Source organism: Priapulus caudatus, unplaced genomic scaffold (genome assembly GCF_000485595.1).
Source record: "Priapulus caudatus unplaced genomic scaffold, Priapulus_caudatus-5.0.1 Scaffold214, whole genome shotgun sequence".
NCBI lineage: Eukaryota > Metazoa > Priapulida > Priapulimorpha > Priapulimorphida > Priapulidae > Priapulus > Priapulus caudatus.
The window spans coordinates 266,635-284,118 of record NW_014577275.1 but is presented as its reverse complement, the minus strand read 5'-3'; the positions used below and the strand labels follow the sequence as shown (position 1 = coordinate 284,118).

General features: G+C 39.4%; 1 protein-coding gene across 2 annotated transcripts in view; it reads right to left on the bottom strand.

The window, feature by feature from the left end:
• Positions 1-348: 348 nt before the first annotated feature.
• LOC106807428 (APOBEC1 complementation factor-like) overlaps positions 349-17,484 on the bottom strand; it is a 95,042-nt gene continuing 77,906 nt past the window's right edge. The window contains exons 2-8 of one of the 2 annotated variants that reach the window (XM_014809751.1): positions 16,882-17,056; positions 16,537-16,735; positions 11,798-11,948; positions 10,402-10,494; positions 9,273-9,380; positions 5,527-5,647; positions 349-4,142 (exon numbers count right to left, since the gene is read on the bottom strand). In XM_014809751.1, the coding sequence (XP_014665237.1) occupies positions 4,069-4,142; positions 5,527-5,647; positions 9,273-9,380; positions 10,402-10,494; positions 11,798-11,948; positions 16,537-16,735; positions 16,882-17,056 (921 nt within the window). In that variant the 3' untranslated portion in view covers positions 349-4,068. The remainder of the gene's footprint in view (positions 4,143-5,526; positions 5,648-9,272; positions 9,381-10,401; positions 10,495-11,797; positions 11,949-16,536; positions 16,736-16,881; positions 17,057-17,484) is intronic. The other variant, XM_014809752.1, reaches the window with a different exon arrangement.

Below are 17,484 nucleotides of genomic sequence, written 5' to 3'. Positions count from 1 at the left end.
CAAAGTAGAATAATGTAGTCGTGAAATAGCACTATTTTCCCGTTTTTCCGTTGTACACTCTAGGTATTATCCGCTCTTGATACAGTGGATGTACTGCACGACATTTTACAGTACACCGGCCAGACTGCAACACTGATGGTGTCAAACGGGGTTAGACAAGTTTAGCCGCGATAAAACGCACTGCTCTTCACTTGTACCTAAGATTTGCAATGTGATAACCCACCAACATCGTTTCTAATATACCGCGTGCGTTTGCAGAATGTGCTGTACATATCAATATTCATGCATTTGAAGGATGGGAACTTGGGGTAAAAGAAACAATTGCATTATGAGTACGTCAACATGAGCCATATTGTACACAGACAAACAATTGGAATCAATCAAATTTATTTCCGTTAACCAAACATGCTAATAAGTCATGGAAATATCAAGCTTTCGCTGGACATCCGACCTCAATTGCAACCAAATATGAGTGACTCGTCGTATCAAACACCTATGTATATCTAAAACATGCACGCAAACGTAAAAATTCCAAAATCGTAGTTGTCCCAAACGTCATAGAAAAGTGAAACGTACATATGGAATCATATACACAACGTAAGTATACTTGGTTATAAGAAGACTCGCAGGACTGTGGAATCCCTACTCGACATATCCTTCTGTTAAGAATAAGAATCTGCTACCAAAAATGTCAGAAATATTGTCGGAGGAAATTACCATAAATGTCCCGCAAGTGCGTATTACGTGCTTAGTGCGCACACAATATAACAGCCATTCCACAGCCCCGCTACCTCCGATTCAGAATGCATGCCAGATGAATCGAACATAGTTACTTCAGTAGCATATGACAGTTATTAACCAGATTATGCACTACTGCCGTCGCATGCATACGAACCAAAACCGACTAAGGACATGGTAAGCAAATTGGAATCATCTTCAATAAAAACATTAACTACGTATGCACTTTATGCACGCTTGTAAAACTAAACGAAAAAGAAAAGAAATAAAACGCTCTAAAATATGATAAAGCAATGCAAGCAAAAGGTGTAATGTAGTGGTATTTCGAAAGCACGTGTATATAGTTCCTCTGAAACTAAATGTTCGTATTTAGGTTATCACCCTCCATTTCTAACACAAAAACGGCAGAACAGCGAAAGGGACACCCTCATCTATAGATAAGCAGCTAACCAGTTTCGCATAGCTGGTAGTTATTAACTAATAGTGTCTAGAACATAACGTCTGCAACCTGGGGCTTGGTAGTTGTGATAACCACTAGATCGAATTACGCATTGTCTATAACCCATGTAATCACAGGGTCATGCACACAAGCTTTAGTGAAAACGGTTTACACAAGTACTATTTAGGTTAACTTAAACGTAACACAGTTGCAGATACGTAAAGATTGATCATGCAGTCACAAAGCCAAGTTTCCGTTCATGTTTTCAATAGAAAAACGAGGGATCATACAGCGCTGTTCATATGCGTGAGACGTACTATGCAAGCTGCTTCACAAACCATTAGCAAATACCTCATATTCTGTTCTGACAGCAAAACGCACTGGCATCTAAATAATATATATTACGTAAGGTTATATTTTACTAAACTGCATTTGAAATCTTAACAAGTGAATTTAACATGAAATTTGTTATAATTGCACAATTAGCAGAAATTTCCAAACGACCTGCATGCACTTTGCGGTGTAACGTGCTAACTAGCAGATATCAATATTATTGCGTTTACCTCATCGTAGATGTTAAATCTTACCACTTCACAAAGACAAAACAATGTTTTAATTATAAATCTTTGAGGTTCCGTTTTAATAACTGTTATGCATTACCATTAGGTTCTTGCAGCACCTCTCAGAAACAATTTGGAATTTTTGTTAATGTATACTTTGCAAACAATGGCGAATACTGACATATGAACCTGGACCGTCCAAAACGCTCATGTATGTCTGGAATAGGAAAAACTGAAACAACTAAAGAATCTTCATTTGCACAAGGCAATGAGTGTTTTCTGCAGAACATGAATGCTAGCCCTGCCACCATTCATGGAAGTGAGAACATGAGCTCGCAATCTAATAGGCTTTGCATAACTATTATTTGACGCTTTCCAAATAATTGGTCGAATTTTTATAACTGAACACAAGAATCCCGTGTGAAAATGCTCATTAACACAATACTTGATTATGTGAACCTGCAACTTTCAGAAATAGGGATAGGAAAACCCCCCTATGATGCTAGGTCACAAACCCACTGCTATTATTAGGCCTTGGTTCAGTTTCATCAATAATGCATCAGTCACAACTTAGATTTTAAGGTGATATTTAACAAACAATTTTTTTGGCAAGAACTTGATGAAAGGGAAAAGTCACAAAAATAAACTTCTGGCATGAGTATCAAAGTTCACAAAGAAACTAGACTGCAGATAACCTGACCGTTCATAGTCACCACACTACAAATTGGCAGAGAAATGCGGTAAAAGCGGCCAGACAAAGGTCCAGTCTAGCTCCAAGGTGGTGTTAACAATGTGCTGTAGATAGTGTGTGCAATACAAAAACAGCAAACAGTGGGAGAGTCTTGCGCAGTCACTCCCACCCACCGCATTTAGACGGGAGGATCCCATCTAAATGCGTGTGCGTAGACTAGGTGTCGCGAGCAATTTGGAATGACTAGGTCAGGTTCGACTCTCTCTCCACATCTCTCGGACACATCACAGTTATGCTTAAAACCCTCTGCCACACTCCCTTTCCACTCTGGAACACTGGAGTACATTTTGGTAGCGGGACAGGGGCAAACAGGATGATTTCCACTTACTATATGATTTTTCCATTCGTATTCCAATTGCATTTCTCAATCAATGCAACCCAGTCTTGTAAGATCACGTCACTATTCCACGCTTAATTTTTTCCAACGGTTCCATAAACAATGCATTCTGTATTTTTCCAATAATCAACCACATCCTAGATCAACCCAGTTTGGTTGAAATGAGAAAAGAATTCAATTGAACTAGTTTGCAAGAATCTATCTACTAATTCGAATGCAGGTAACATCTCTTTGAAAAATCTGCTTGTTACAACTACACACAACATCAATTTTTAAATCTTCAATTTAAACATTGCGAACTTTAAAATATTGTAACAACAATACTATACTGATTAAATATGAAATTAAAGAAATATCATACTGCTCCAACACCACCCCATCACCATAATAACATAACCTATGATTTAACTTAAAGAATAGTGACGTTACATATTTAAATGATTCAATCATACATTATTAAATCATTAGTTGGCTATATGCGGCCCCATTTGTCTTCGGCTGTTTACAAAGGGTGGCCTACTCGGTGCAGTTGACAGCTTTGGCACAACTGACATTTTTATGAACTGCCAGCCTATCAAGGCACATATATCAACATCGCCCATGGTTGGCACATGGACTTTGGACGGAATGCAGTCACGCTGCTCCACGGTGGTCGCTGTGCCTGGTGTCACCTCACCCATTCCCACGGAATATCTTATCACACACTAAACAATCAGAGGTACCTACGAATGGGTACAGGTACAGATAAGTCTGTCATCTATGGCTATAATACATGACCATGCATGCAGCACGATATAGCCTGTGTAAACTGCTATTAATATCAGGAGTTCCTCTTTCAGATGTACTGGTAGAGCTCCGTAAGAGTAAGGAAGTGCAACAGGCCAGTGAATTTAACCACAATACAATACTATCCCCACTAAACATAATTTCAAATCCAACATTGCTGTTACCAAAGGAACATCAGCCATAAAGGACAGACTAGTAAATATGATTAGTATAGATCCGATAACATTTTTGAGTTACTTAGTGCACTTAACTTCTGGCAAGTAAATAATTGCACCTCAACTCACTCCCTCACTCATTCAAATCAATGCAGAAAGATACCAAGGGGAGTTGATGCTTGACAGATTAAAACTTTACTATATTAGGTTAAATCTTTTGAGTTAATTTTGTTTAATTCATGCAAGAAATCAAAGCAAGCTTTAAGAATGATCACAGAAGTCGGCCGATGACGATGTGTGGGTTAGAACTGCTGTGGTTGGGACTGGTACAAATGCTCCGGACGCTGCTCATACACGCCATACAGCTCTGGGTGCGCTAGCAATAGAAACATGCCAAGGTGTTAGTACTTGTTGCAGAGCTACAGTGATATGTTATGGCTTTTTACAATGCTCTCATTCTCATTCTCATTCGCTGTCGGTCTTGCACCCTCTCTCTCACTCTCTCTCTCTCTCCACCCTCCCTTTCTCTCTCTCTTGCTCTCTCACACACATACATAAACGCACGCACGCACGTACGCACGCACACACACACACACACACACACACACACACACACAATTATAATTTGTCGAATTGTTAGTGCATCTACGTTCACGCAGGGACATTCTAAGCAAAAATTACAAAGTTGCCAACAACCTAAATTGTTACGTAGCTATACAGAAAAAACAGAAGAGAAACATCAGAGCAGCGTCACAAATGTAGCCTAGTGTGCACATGCTTAGCGACTGAGGCTGTCATGGGAAAGTAGTCGGTTGGGGCGGATAGACAGGGTAATCAGATACAGTTTGGGCACGGTTTTCTGTATGGTAGGAGCCCAGCGCGCCATACAACGTGCATGCGTCCCCATATGTGTATGGCATTGCAGAAGGGTAGTACGACGAAGACTTGTAGTTGGGCGGCGTGTTTCCACGAGAAGAGAATGCCGTGCCATATGCATCTCTATAGGCGGACATGGCCGAGGCAGCACCACGTGAGGTGAGCGGGTCAGTGTGTGACGATGAGGCGGCAGGCACGTAGGAACTGGTGGTGAGTCTGCACGGGGGTGCCTGCGTCACGTAGGACGTTGATGCATCTCCGTACGAGCCTGGCACGGTCGTGCAGCCTGGACTGGCAGCAGGAGAAGTAAGGCTGTAGGCAGGGCAGGACACAGACAGGCTGGCAAGCTGGTTTGAGATGTCATCATAGCTGCCACTTCTGGACAATGGCAGCGGTGCATCTGGAAGGCCTGATAATGTCATATATTACAGACATATTCCGTCATGCAATTTGCTACACAGAACATCCAGAATTTCTATAACTATATTTCTGTAATATATTACACATATTTACTTCACACGTTACAATAATAAAATATACAATTGAACACTGCATTGAAGCACAAAACTAGTGTAACAAAAACATTAGGAAGCATGCATGTTTTTTCGAATTACAAAAATACACATATTTAGTATGGACCTACTCATATACATAAACCCATCACAATCCTGCCTCAACCACTAATACATGGCATCTGCAATCTGGCACCCTGAACATCACAAAAGCGAAAACCCAACAAAAGACCTCAACACATACAACAAAATATAGCAAGCACGCAGCTAACAGCAACATAACAATGCTCGTCACTAAGACTAGAGCCTACTACCAGCATAGAAACTACTCTGTACCGGTACGGATAGCACCATGCCGCTGATCACACCAACCTTCGACAGTCAGTCCTAATTGCGTCAGGACGAACTCCGATGCGAACGTCTTTGCTTCGTCAATGGACTTGCAAAGTTTTGCTGACTCAAAAGGCTGTGGAGATATGCCTGGCACAATCACCTATGCATAAATGGCATTGATACTGTTAGGGTTACGGACAGGTAACACTGTAAAGGGCATTGCAACATAACTGCTCATCAAATTCAATTAAACTCATATCCATTACATAAGAGATATGTCTCTCTACGCTCTTGATGAATTTTTTTTTTTAATTCATTGCTAAAATTGTAAATTTATACAAAAAAATTCTTTTTTTGTTATTTCTCAGAAACAGCAGAGTTGGGAACTAAACTTTTGACCATAGGTTGTTCATAATATCAGGAGTAGATAATAGGGAAGGAGTGTGACTTCAATAAACAAGGAAAATGCGTCATTTACTAGCCTTAGAATACCTACGATTTACTACGCCAAACTCAACCAACTTGAGCTCAAATCGTACACAGTACATTCGCCTAGCATCGTGCAAAATTGTTTCCTCGTATACACCCGCAATCCGGAGATACAGACGAAAACGTACGACACGATTATCCATTCTGTTGCCAGCAAACTGAATGTGTAAACCGCCCAACTCGAAACAAAAGGCAGCTACTAACGACTCGTGTGCACTCTTGCTCCCTCGGCGATGCGGTGTGGCTCGCTGGGAGATTGGACATCAATGCAACACTCGGCGAGCTAATCTTAACAACAGAACAAAGAGTAATGCAAGCCAATGTTCCGCGTCGCTGCACGGCTACAGTAGCACTCGCTCGTGGTTACAAAGATTAGCTCGCCGAGTGTTGCGTCTATGGTTTTAGAGGAATTAATTTTTAAATTTGGAATCAGAGTTGTCAGTTTAGAGAAATAGCGTTTGAAAAATCAGTAACTTCAGCATTTTAACAATGGAGATATTAGCACTTTTCTAAATTTCCCATGATTGAACGCCTGTGTTAAGAATTGACTAATGCGGGGACGTGGAACTGTTTGGGAGGCTACATACATAATTTCTACGTATACATAGCTGCCCATGGGTCCAATCTATAAAATAAAGTGGGTATTGAAATTTTGACAGAAAATCACCTCCACAGTATCCTTAAAGTGATTACGTCACGAATTTCTAGCACCATCAAGCAGTATATTTGTGTGTTATTTGTACAAAATAAAATGTATGAAAATACAATTAGTGTTTCTTTTTACTTTTCATGCTTATATACCTTCTTTATATGCCCTAATTTGCCGGTGAAAAACAGAGACGCCAGTATCTGAACAGTACTGGGGGAATAGTGTTAGACAACAGAAATTACCAAATCGTCTAGATTTTTTCAAATTCAACCAACGTAAAAACATTTTTATCAGGTGAGAGTTTGAGGATATATTTAGTAACGTTAGATCTTACTTTTAATGTAAAAAAATTGAATTTTTTTTTAAACAAATTTTACCATGGAAAATTCGTGACGTAGTCAATTTAAGGTAGTGCAAACTAGATACAACTATCACTTAATTTACAAGCCAATAATAATAGGTTAAATTAATAATTAATCAACTTATATTAATACCCCCGCAATACCGCTTTGTCAGAGCAGAAATGGAAGGTCATGGTGTGGCATTTTTTGAGTAAAGAATACACAGAGCACAAAAAATATGATGGAATAAAAAAAAAGATGAGATACGGTTTCCATGACAACGCCTTGACCGACGCACACAAAAATATGCCACGCACATCTACACATTTCATGGTGATCAAGTGTATGAAGTTTGATTGGAATCCCTTGAAAACTGTGGAAGTAGTTCGTGCCACAAACTTTTTGCAACGGATTGAACGCCCGACCGACCGTAGAATGACTCGTATATACCCGCTTCAAACTTCGTTTGCGGAGGTATAAACATGTACATAGCCATGGATACTAGGTGTGGCAGGTATTTTCGGTTTTGAGTTGGTGATTCAAAAGGTAACTTTTGGCCAAAAATTAAACTCACTGACTTGGCAAGGGATCCAAATAGAGTAACTTAATATAATTTTGATATCATACAGGGTTAGAAATGGACTTTTTCGTAGGCAGTAAGAGCTTGCTACCAGAGAAAGAGGGAGGCAGTGAACCCACAGCAGTTCCCTGGGAATCAGTTGGAATTTCATCATCGACCATCGGTTGGAGTTAATCGGTTGAATGTTATTAGCCGCGTTCACACGTAGCAAGGAATCCGGTATTTAGCGTTCACACGAGGCAAAATACGAGGCCCAAGAAATACGGTATCTAAACAGATTTCATGTAAATACGAGGCTTCCCAGACCCCGAATAATTTGCCGTGCGTAAGAAATACCGGATTTCTTGGACCGCGCATTTCCTCGTGTGAACGCTAAATATCGGATTTCTGAAGCCGCGTATTTTATAGACTGGTCCGCACTCGACAGTTCTAGTGTAACGCGAGTGGAACTGTCGAGCGCGGACCAGTCTACGTATTTTATCGGCAGTTGGTGCGCATTGCATTGTTTATTTCGCATTGTTCGCTTGATTGTTTAAAGCAGCTCGCAGCTCGCAAATACCGTATTTCTGGAGCCGCGAATCAGCGTGTGAACGCTCGGCCGCGTATTTGTCTCAGATACGGTATTTCGCAAATCCGGTATTTCAGAAATACGAGGTCTCGTGTGAACGAGGCTATTGATTGCGGCTGCCAGATATAAATTATATAATAATATATTATAATATTGAAATATATCATATAACACAATATTTTTTATAATACAATATTCTAAAAGCTATATAGCTTGCTTATGTTAGGTGTGGGTTAGATTTACTGTCTCCAAGCTGTAAAGTTACCCAAAAAAAACACAAAATGAAATAAAGAGTCATTTGATCAATGTTTGCACATTTTATTTTAAATGAAAAAATTTAATTTTTTGATTTTTTTTAAATAATTGATCATGTATTTTCATAATCAAGCGCTTAGTCGGTTGCTGCAAACGACTGACTTTCAATTATAATCGATCATTGGGACATCACTAATGATTGGTGTAATAATGGTCCACCAGATAGAAGTGGAGTTGATATTGGACTACAGCAAGTTCTGGTGAAGATGTTCTATTGAGCTACAGTGACATCCATCCTATGAATATAATCTTTTATGCCAAGGATTAGTTGCTTGTGATCTAACGACAAGCACGACATATGGCATGGATAGGATTCACAAGCAAATCTCCAAAACTGCTGCCAAGGCATTGTCATACAAATAAGAACACTACCCACTTATGTCTCAGGTTCCAAGGAATTATTCATCATCATCATCATCATCATCATCATCATCATCATCATCCTTGTTTATTTGTGGATGCCGTTTGGATCGTTATTTGATGACATATTATAGAGAATATTGCTGCAATGAATGATCTTGGAAATGAAAGTCCAATATCCGTCTATACAAGAGACTCGGTCAGCCATAACATCTGATCTCTCCCCCTAACAAGTCACCAAATAATTGCCAACCACTCAAAATATAGGAAATATAGGAGGTTGTGCCAAAATATAGGATCCTATAAAACATAGGAAATATAGTAGGTCTAGGAGATATGTTAGTGATAAACAAATCATATGGAAGCTTAATATTTTCGTTTCTGTTCAAGTGTATAGTCATTCTTGTTCTATTGTGTTGTGCTATATGTGTGGAGTTTGATCTAGGAACGTTTTATTTTCATGCAATATTCAGCAAAGCTAACCTTGAATAGATATAGTTGCACATCTCCATTGGGACCTGGGTGGTTAGCTGCAAACAGCATAAACTGAGGGGAACCCCAGTTATTTTTTACGCAAAATTCCTCTAGTACCTGTAAATGAGAATTATGACGACACATTACATACAGACACGTGCAGAAACAAACAGCTGTCAACTGAGAATGAAGTGGCTTGTCAGCCTAACTCAAGATTAAAAACCATGTTGCTTTCTATAATTAAATGTAAGGTGATGTAGCAATGACTCGCAAATAGATCTTCACTCTAATAATTATATATTTATTTTACCTGGGCTCTCATGTAAGATGCATGTTTCCCAGGTAAAAAGCACATCACGAAATCAGTGTAATAATCTACAATCAGAACCCAAATATGACACCTTTCTACACAACACCTACACGGAAATACAATTCCACAGCTTCATTCATACCTTCTAGCAACATGGTGTGACACCACTGGATGCCAGGGTAGGGCAGTAATAGTTTGCATTTTCTCACTACAAGATTTCTTTATTATTGGTATGTTATAATGGAACACATGCAATGCGAATGGTAATTAGAATGATACTGTAACTAGAAATATGTTCAGTTTGATAGTGCCAGAACAAAATCAAAAATGAAATTTGAGTAATGTTCACGATTGGCCCGGACTGGATCGATAAAGGATTTATATAAAAGTTAAAAACTCATGCCTACAATATTAAATTACTTAATTAAAGCCTTATATATATGCATACATATAAACCATTGACACACAATGACTATGCACTCTGTACTGCCGGATACACTACTAAAGAAATGGCTCGGGGTATGCAAGCACAAGTGCAAGTAATAACAATATATAAAAATATGCTTGTGCTTGCAGTACATTAGGTACATCAATCCATTTCAGACCACTGGCTTACTTGTGAATAATAGCAAGGGCTAATAGGGTGTACGTGTCATCGTTGCCATATACGCGCATGGCGCTGAATAACCACGTAAGTCCACCAGACAGAAATACTAATTTAACATTGTCGTGATAGTGCTTCAGAAGCTGGTAGTGCAGGGTTAGGAGGTATTTATTGGTTGCCCTCACATCCAGTGGTTGAACTACTAGACATCTAAGGAATATTACCTGTCCAGCTGGTTTGATGTTTTGTGGTTTCAGTGTCAAAGGGTTAATTGGTGTTAGTTCCATGCCAGGCAAGAGGTCATACAAACGGCCACCCTACATGCATGAAAACAATCGTGCAGAAACAGTGAGTTAGTCAAAAAGATTCATGCAGAAGCATTCAGTTAGTCAGTTTACTACCATCCATGTATTAAAGTGGGAGACCCTTACAATGAAATGTTCAGACACCTACCTACCATATATACCTTTTGGATACCTTCTATGAGTGCAGCTATGTTAAAGAAATGCAATTGTGTTCAATTGTATTCATGCTTTCATTATAAAAGGTTGCAAATTATGTCAATTTTTGAGAGAAAGTACAATAATAACAGCATTTAAACCTCGATTCCGAAACGCAGTGGTGTTTGCTTGGAGAAATGTGGTGAACGCAGCATTAGCAAGAACAATGAGTTTAAAACGTATTTCTTAAGATTTCCACAGATGAACATTTCTTCAACAGACAAGTTCACAAATCGCATGTATATCAATAAGCCCATGTCTCTTTGATAGCCCAAAATTAGACACAATGCATCGCATACAAAAGTCAAGGAGTTTGCAGGATGCTGCTGTACCACCCCAACAAGCCCCCGTTCTAAGCAATTAGCAACTATTCCTACTTGTTTTATTGTCAGCAAAACTACTTCACTTTCTGTTCACAAAACATTTCCCTTCAAACCACATCTGATAGTCCCATGAAGTACATCACTTCCAATCAGAAATTAACAGTTTAATTTTGCATCAGTTTTAGTAACACATGAGAGAGTGTATACTCTTTTCATGACTTTTGCACCCTAAAATAGATTTTACAATTCATATGAGAACTACCTCTTAGTACTTATTAAATACAACACAAGTTGAAATACTGATAAGAAAAATCACGTGGTGACTATTAATGTCATCTTCATTTTTCTGATTTATAGTAATGAATACCTTCTGAACAACAAAATGTTGTGACCAAATACTTCCATATTTAAATATAACTAAAGAGCAAGGAGCAAGATCTAACACAAGTAAAATCAGATGGTAAACAAGGAGCACAATCTAATACAACTAAAAACAGATTGTAGATGAGAAGAGTACAAAGGATTGCTTAAGAAACCCTTTAAAAAATGGAGCACAAACATTACTTGGTAGAAAATAATGGCCAAAAACAAAACAAAATTCTAATGGTGTGGAAGAAAGTATTGTGACATGCAACATAAACTTAATAATACTCCAGTTAGTGGTGAATACAATTCCAAACTCTTAGTAAGTGCTAATATTGTGTTGATTTTCAATAGCAGACTTATTACCTTACATGCCTATAATCAATCAATAGCTATAGTTTAGCCGTTAGCACCACCATTCTATAAGTAGGTACCTCTGTTGGGTGCTTCTGTCCTGCATAAGCACCCCTCCCCAAGGGTACATAAGCACGACCTCCACCTCGTAGGCCGGCTGCTCCCCGGTTGGTCCTCCCACGCACCATGCCTCGCGCTATTCCTCTCGTTTGCTGTGGCGATCCGCCTCGCCTACAACACAAGAATACAACTACGTGCATTGTCTATGCAACACAATTTTGAGGAACAATTTCCAATCATCAGGCATGAAAACAGGTTGAGATGTTTTAGAGGAAATATTTAAAGGAATAATATGGCCATTGATTATGCAATGTTGACGAATGCTAGAGTAACTGGCACCTTGTGTAGTTAAAGGAATAATATGGCCATTGATTATGCAATGTTGACGAATGCTAGAGTAACTGGCACCTTGTGTAGTTAATAAGTACATTACCTTATAGCCAAACGCGTATTAGTTTGTCCAATACCACTGCTGGTTACATTACAAGCAAGACTTGAAATCGGTTGTTGATATCTATTTACGTGCCGTAAATGTCATCCAGGAGTCAAGCGATAAGTCGTCGATGACGTAAACATTTGTGCGGCCAGTATGTTTTGGACGCCAGATGAAATGGAGGTGTCAGCTATGTAACCACGGCCACGGACTAAACATGGAAATGGAGTAAAACACACGTACTAATCACGGACGCACATGGACAGCCCTGACAAAAAGTTCCTTATCACGAGCGTCCGTGTTTACGAAATCACTGACTATAAGGTAATGTACTTATTAACTACACAAGGTGCCAGTTACTCTAGCATTCGTCAACATTGCATAATCAATGGCCATATTATTCCTTTAACTACACAAGGTGCCAGTTACTCTAGCATTCGTCAACATTGCATAATCAATGGCCATATTATTCCTTTAATTTCGTGCCGAAGGCATGATAACAGTGTGCGTAGCACACTGTGCTGCTAGGGGGGTCTGCATAGGGGCATGCCCACCCAGGAAATCTTGGAAATTTGGAACGGCAGATAGTCCATTTCCATGCATTCTGGGGAAAATTGTAAGTACATTCTGTTTTTAGTAGAAGACCATGCAATTTCGTGACTAACAATGTGTCTAGTCATTTTCTATGAAAATTTCAATGTATTATGTGGCAGTTAAATTAAAGCATGCCTTAATTTACATTACATAGATACACTGCGATATTTATCTGGAGTTCCGTTACTTCTGTGTGAAATTTGATGTAATTTTCCTGGCTTTTTATGAAGTTTAAATTAATGAAAGTGTCAATGACACTATTACCGCGTTCACATGGTAATGGTTTGGCTCGAGCTAAATGGGCTAAATTTGGCTGAGGCTAAATTTGGCTCGGGCCGGTTCGAGTTTACGTTCACACGTACGCAAGCGAATACATATATATTATTATTTAATATTTATTATTAAATTAATATTAATTAAATAATATTTATATTTATATTAATATTACGCAGCTATATATCTGTCGCGAGATGGCGTTGTGTACGATTCAGTGTTTACATCCGTTCCGAGTTCAATTATCAATCTTGAAAACATGTATCCTGATCAAATTTTTCGAATTTTTATACTGTTTTAGACTTTATTTCGTCGAAGTACACGTTCGACACTCGCGGCATCTACCGCTCTACCGATTTAGCTGGTTGCTAAAATTTGGCTCAGGCCTGGTCAGACGTTTCCGATGGAACCAAATTGGCTCGTGCTAAATTGGCACTGCCCCAAAAAACCGTCCGTGTCAATGCTCGGCTCGAGCCAAATTTGGCGTGGGCCTCATTAGGCTCGGGCCAAAAACGTCCGTGTGAACGCGCCTTATAGCTCACCTTGGGTGTGATAGGAGAGGGAGATGATATTTAAAATTTGGTAACTGTTTCATTTATGACGGACCAAAATGTTATCAAATGTCCTTATTCCCTGTTTTATACTAATAGAAATTTCACTGTTTTGTTTCAGGGTTAGTTTTGATGCGAAAATAAATGTTTCAGATCTGAAAGTCTGAAATCTGGGCGAGAGATGGCGCTACGCCTAAATGATTGCCATTTTGGTTTTCGATTATCGTGCAAATAAAAGCAATAAAATATTCCAGTCAAATTACTGTAAGGCCAAAACAAAATATATGTGTGGTTACCGTTACATGCCGAAAAAAATAGGGTAGGTAGGTAGGTAGGGAAAACATTTTATTTTCTTGAAATATTTTATTTACAAACCATGTCTGAAGGATGTGCGTTGTGCCTTTTGAAGCAGGAACTGTCCTTTTTTTTTTTACTTTAAAGAAAATTGACAATAAAATGTTTAGGGTTGCTGGGAATAAATAGGGTCGGTCGGGAAACCGTAACCACACCTATATTTTATTTTGGCCTAACGAAGAATCAAAAACACAATATTACACGTAGGTATGATTAGGTAGGTAGGTAGGACGGTAGGTATAGCCATAGGTAGGTAGGTAAATTTAACAAAATCGAATGAATCTAGATGGACATTGTCAATTTTTGCCAAAAAGTGAGCGTGGCTCAAAAGTAGGTCGACTGGCGTGCTCCAAAATAGGACATTCAAATCCCTCCCATAGGAGTAACAAATGTATGCAATATGAAACATGTGGGTCAAACGGTTATTGAGTTATCGTTGACCGTAGGCACACACTGAAGTGCATAGTGAAATTGGCAAAATCTACCTAATTTGCATAATTTGAAAAAAATATCAAAACCCTGTGATATCTTTTGGGGCCAGTCATTATTCATTCACATACCAGAAATTTGCAAAATCCGTTGAACCTGAACTGGCTTATGGCCATTTCCATTTTTGCCAAAAAGTGGGCATGGCTCAAAAGTAGGTCAACTGGCATGCTCCAAAATAGGACGTTCACATCTCTCCCATAGAAGTAACAACTGTATGCAATTTGAAACATGTGGGTCAAATGGTTCTCAAGTTATGGTTGACCGTAGCCAAATGTTGACGGACGGACGGACGTACGACACCCAGACCTGCCAACCCCATCTGATGATCATCAGTAATAATTATTGGATTTTTCCGTAACAAATAGGCATTTGTCAGTAACACCTTTTTGTCAGTCTTATTACAGTATAATAATAACATAATTAGCATAAAGATGTCATTTGGCAGTTCCACACATACACACATGCGTTTTGATGCCATTTTGCATAAGAACAGTGCACTGCGCAGCACCTAATTTATCTCTCACGGTGATTGGCTGAAAATAGCCTTCAGTGCGGTACTACTATTCCTGGATCCGTGACGTCATTCAAAATGGCTGCGCCCATAAACCAGAAAGACGAGCGCATAACACAGCATAATTTACCATTTTCAGTGAGTACCGTTACGTTTTAAGAGCTATTAGTCTAAATCTACAGACACAGTAGTCATGTTACATGATAATAGTTGATTTTACACTGTGTTTATTTCTTTTTTTTTGCATTAAAAAATATAAATTTCAGAGATTTCTTGCTGTCCGTAATTTTTCGAGGTCGTCCGTAACACCGTAATTTTGACTCGCGTCCGTAACAAATTACGGGCAATACGTAACAGTTGGCAGGTCTGGACACCCCATGGCAATAGCTCATCTTGACGATGTCAATGTGAGCTAAAAATGGCGTCCATTTTGACAAAAAAGCTACACCTTACCCTCCCTAAACTTTTTATTAGTTTTTTGGCATCAATCTCAAGAATGACTCAAATGAAAACTAAAACCCGGAAATCCGCGAATCCGCAGAAAATTCTCATGCCTGAATCATGCAAAACAGTCAAAAGAACACTGGCAAATCAATCCAAAGATGCTAATTACTCTCAGATTGGTCAATCAGGAAATTGCCATGGCAACAGCCACCACAAAAACTGCACTACACCAATAAAAATATGAAGGAAGTGTGAGAGGCCTACAGACATGTATATGTTAAGCAAATATTTGTTTTACCCAGTGCCAGACAGAACTTGTGAACCTGTATCGCTGAGAGCTTACAGCTGGTGATATCAATGCAACTACCATCTAACTAATATCACACCATCATAAGACTTATAAACTGATACATTGAACTAGAAAGGGCAGTTGTCGCCAACTACATGTATCCCCCGTGATCTAGTATTAATGAAATATCTCTGTAATGACGTATGAAATATGATCAAGGTTAAGGTCAAGGTCAAATAAAAGCTGCAGTGACGTGGTTTTGATACGCGACACATGTTCTCCCCAAGATGTGTATGTATACCAAGTTTGGTAGCGCTAGGTCAATTAGGGGCAGAGTTATAGAGCGGAAGGGAAATATGGTCAAGGTCAATGTCAAGGTCAAATAAAGATCGCAGTGACCTGGTTTTGATACGTGACACACCTTCTCCCCAAGATGTGTAAGTATACCAAGTTTTGTAGCGCTAGGTAAATTAGGGGCCAAGTTATAGAGCGGAAGGGAAATATGATCAAGGTCAAATAAAGGTTGCAGTAACCTGGTTTTGGTACGCTGCGCACCTTCTCCCCAAGATGTGTAAGTAGACCAAGTTTGGTAGCGCTAGGTCAATTAGGGGTCGAGTTATAGAGCGGATAGGAATGTGTCTGCGGAGGCGGCGGCGGCGGCGGCTGGACAGACATGAAACCATAGTATCCCCGCCGACTTCGTCGCGGGGGATACAATTACTTTTAAGCACAAACTGTATTAATCAAAAACAGGCAAATAGGCATTGTATAGTTCTTTAAATAAATTTTACTACTGTATTGAGCAAGAAATATTCCATTACCCAGCAGCAGGAGTTGTGACAAAAAATCCAGGGGTGTTGGCTGTATATGCCATCTGGTTGCTGTCAAATATTGGCTGGTAACCAGTGAACTGTGGTTGATAACTTGGTCTATCTCCACGGTAACCATATGCATAATAGGTGGACTTGTCTGGAGGCTTAGCTAGAGTGACCTCTATCTTCGATCCATCTAGAATCGCACCTGGGAAGAGGCATTTGAAAAAGGTCAACAGTATTATAGTCATAGTATAGCAGCAAGATAATTTAGCAGTGAAGTAGTGCAGTAGGGTTTTCAGTCAACTTTCCTCATTTACTGCACTGTGGTAATGGACATGAGACCAGTCTCACCGTTCATAACCTCCATCGCTTGCAAGGCATCCTCTCTAGTAGCAAAGTGGATGAAGGAGAAGTCTCGCATCTTCTTCACACGTTCGACACTGCCCTCGCGCAGCTTCACAAACACTTCTCGGATCGTCTCCTCCGTCGTGCTTAGCATTAGGTTCCTCACATAGAGAACCTTCACCTGTGAGTGAACAAGTGACAACATGAATGCAACATGCAGGGATGAGAACAGGTTGAGATGTTTTTGGAGGAAATATTTCAATTCGTGCCGAAGGCTAGAGTGGTCTGCTATGGTGGTCTGGGGGCATGCCCCCCAAGGAAATTTTTGAAATTTGGAAGGGCAGATAGGCCACTTCCATGCATTCTGGGAAAAATTGTAAGTCCATTCCGTTCTTAGTAAAAGACCAATTTCGTGACTAACAATTCAAGTGTTTTATGAGGCGGTTAACTTAAGGATACTCTCCACGTTGTGCACGGGTATTGCTCTAGTGAGGATTAAACGTTTATTGGCGAATGAATCTAATCAATCACTTGTTTTATTTATAGAGGAGATATATCTCTATGCTCAAGCCAAAAAATTTCATGAAATTTCCAGCACCTAATTATGTT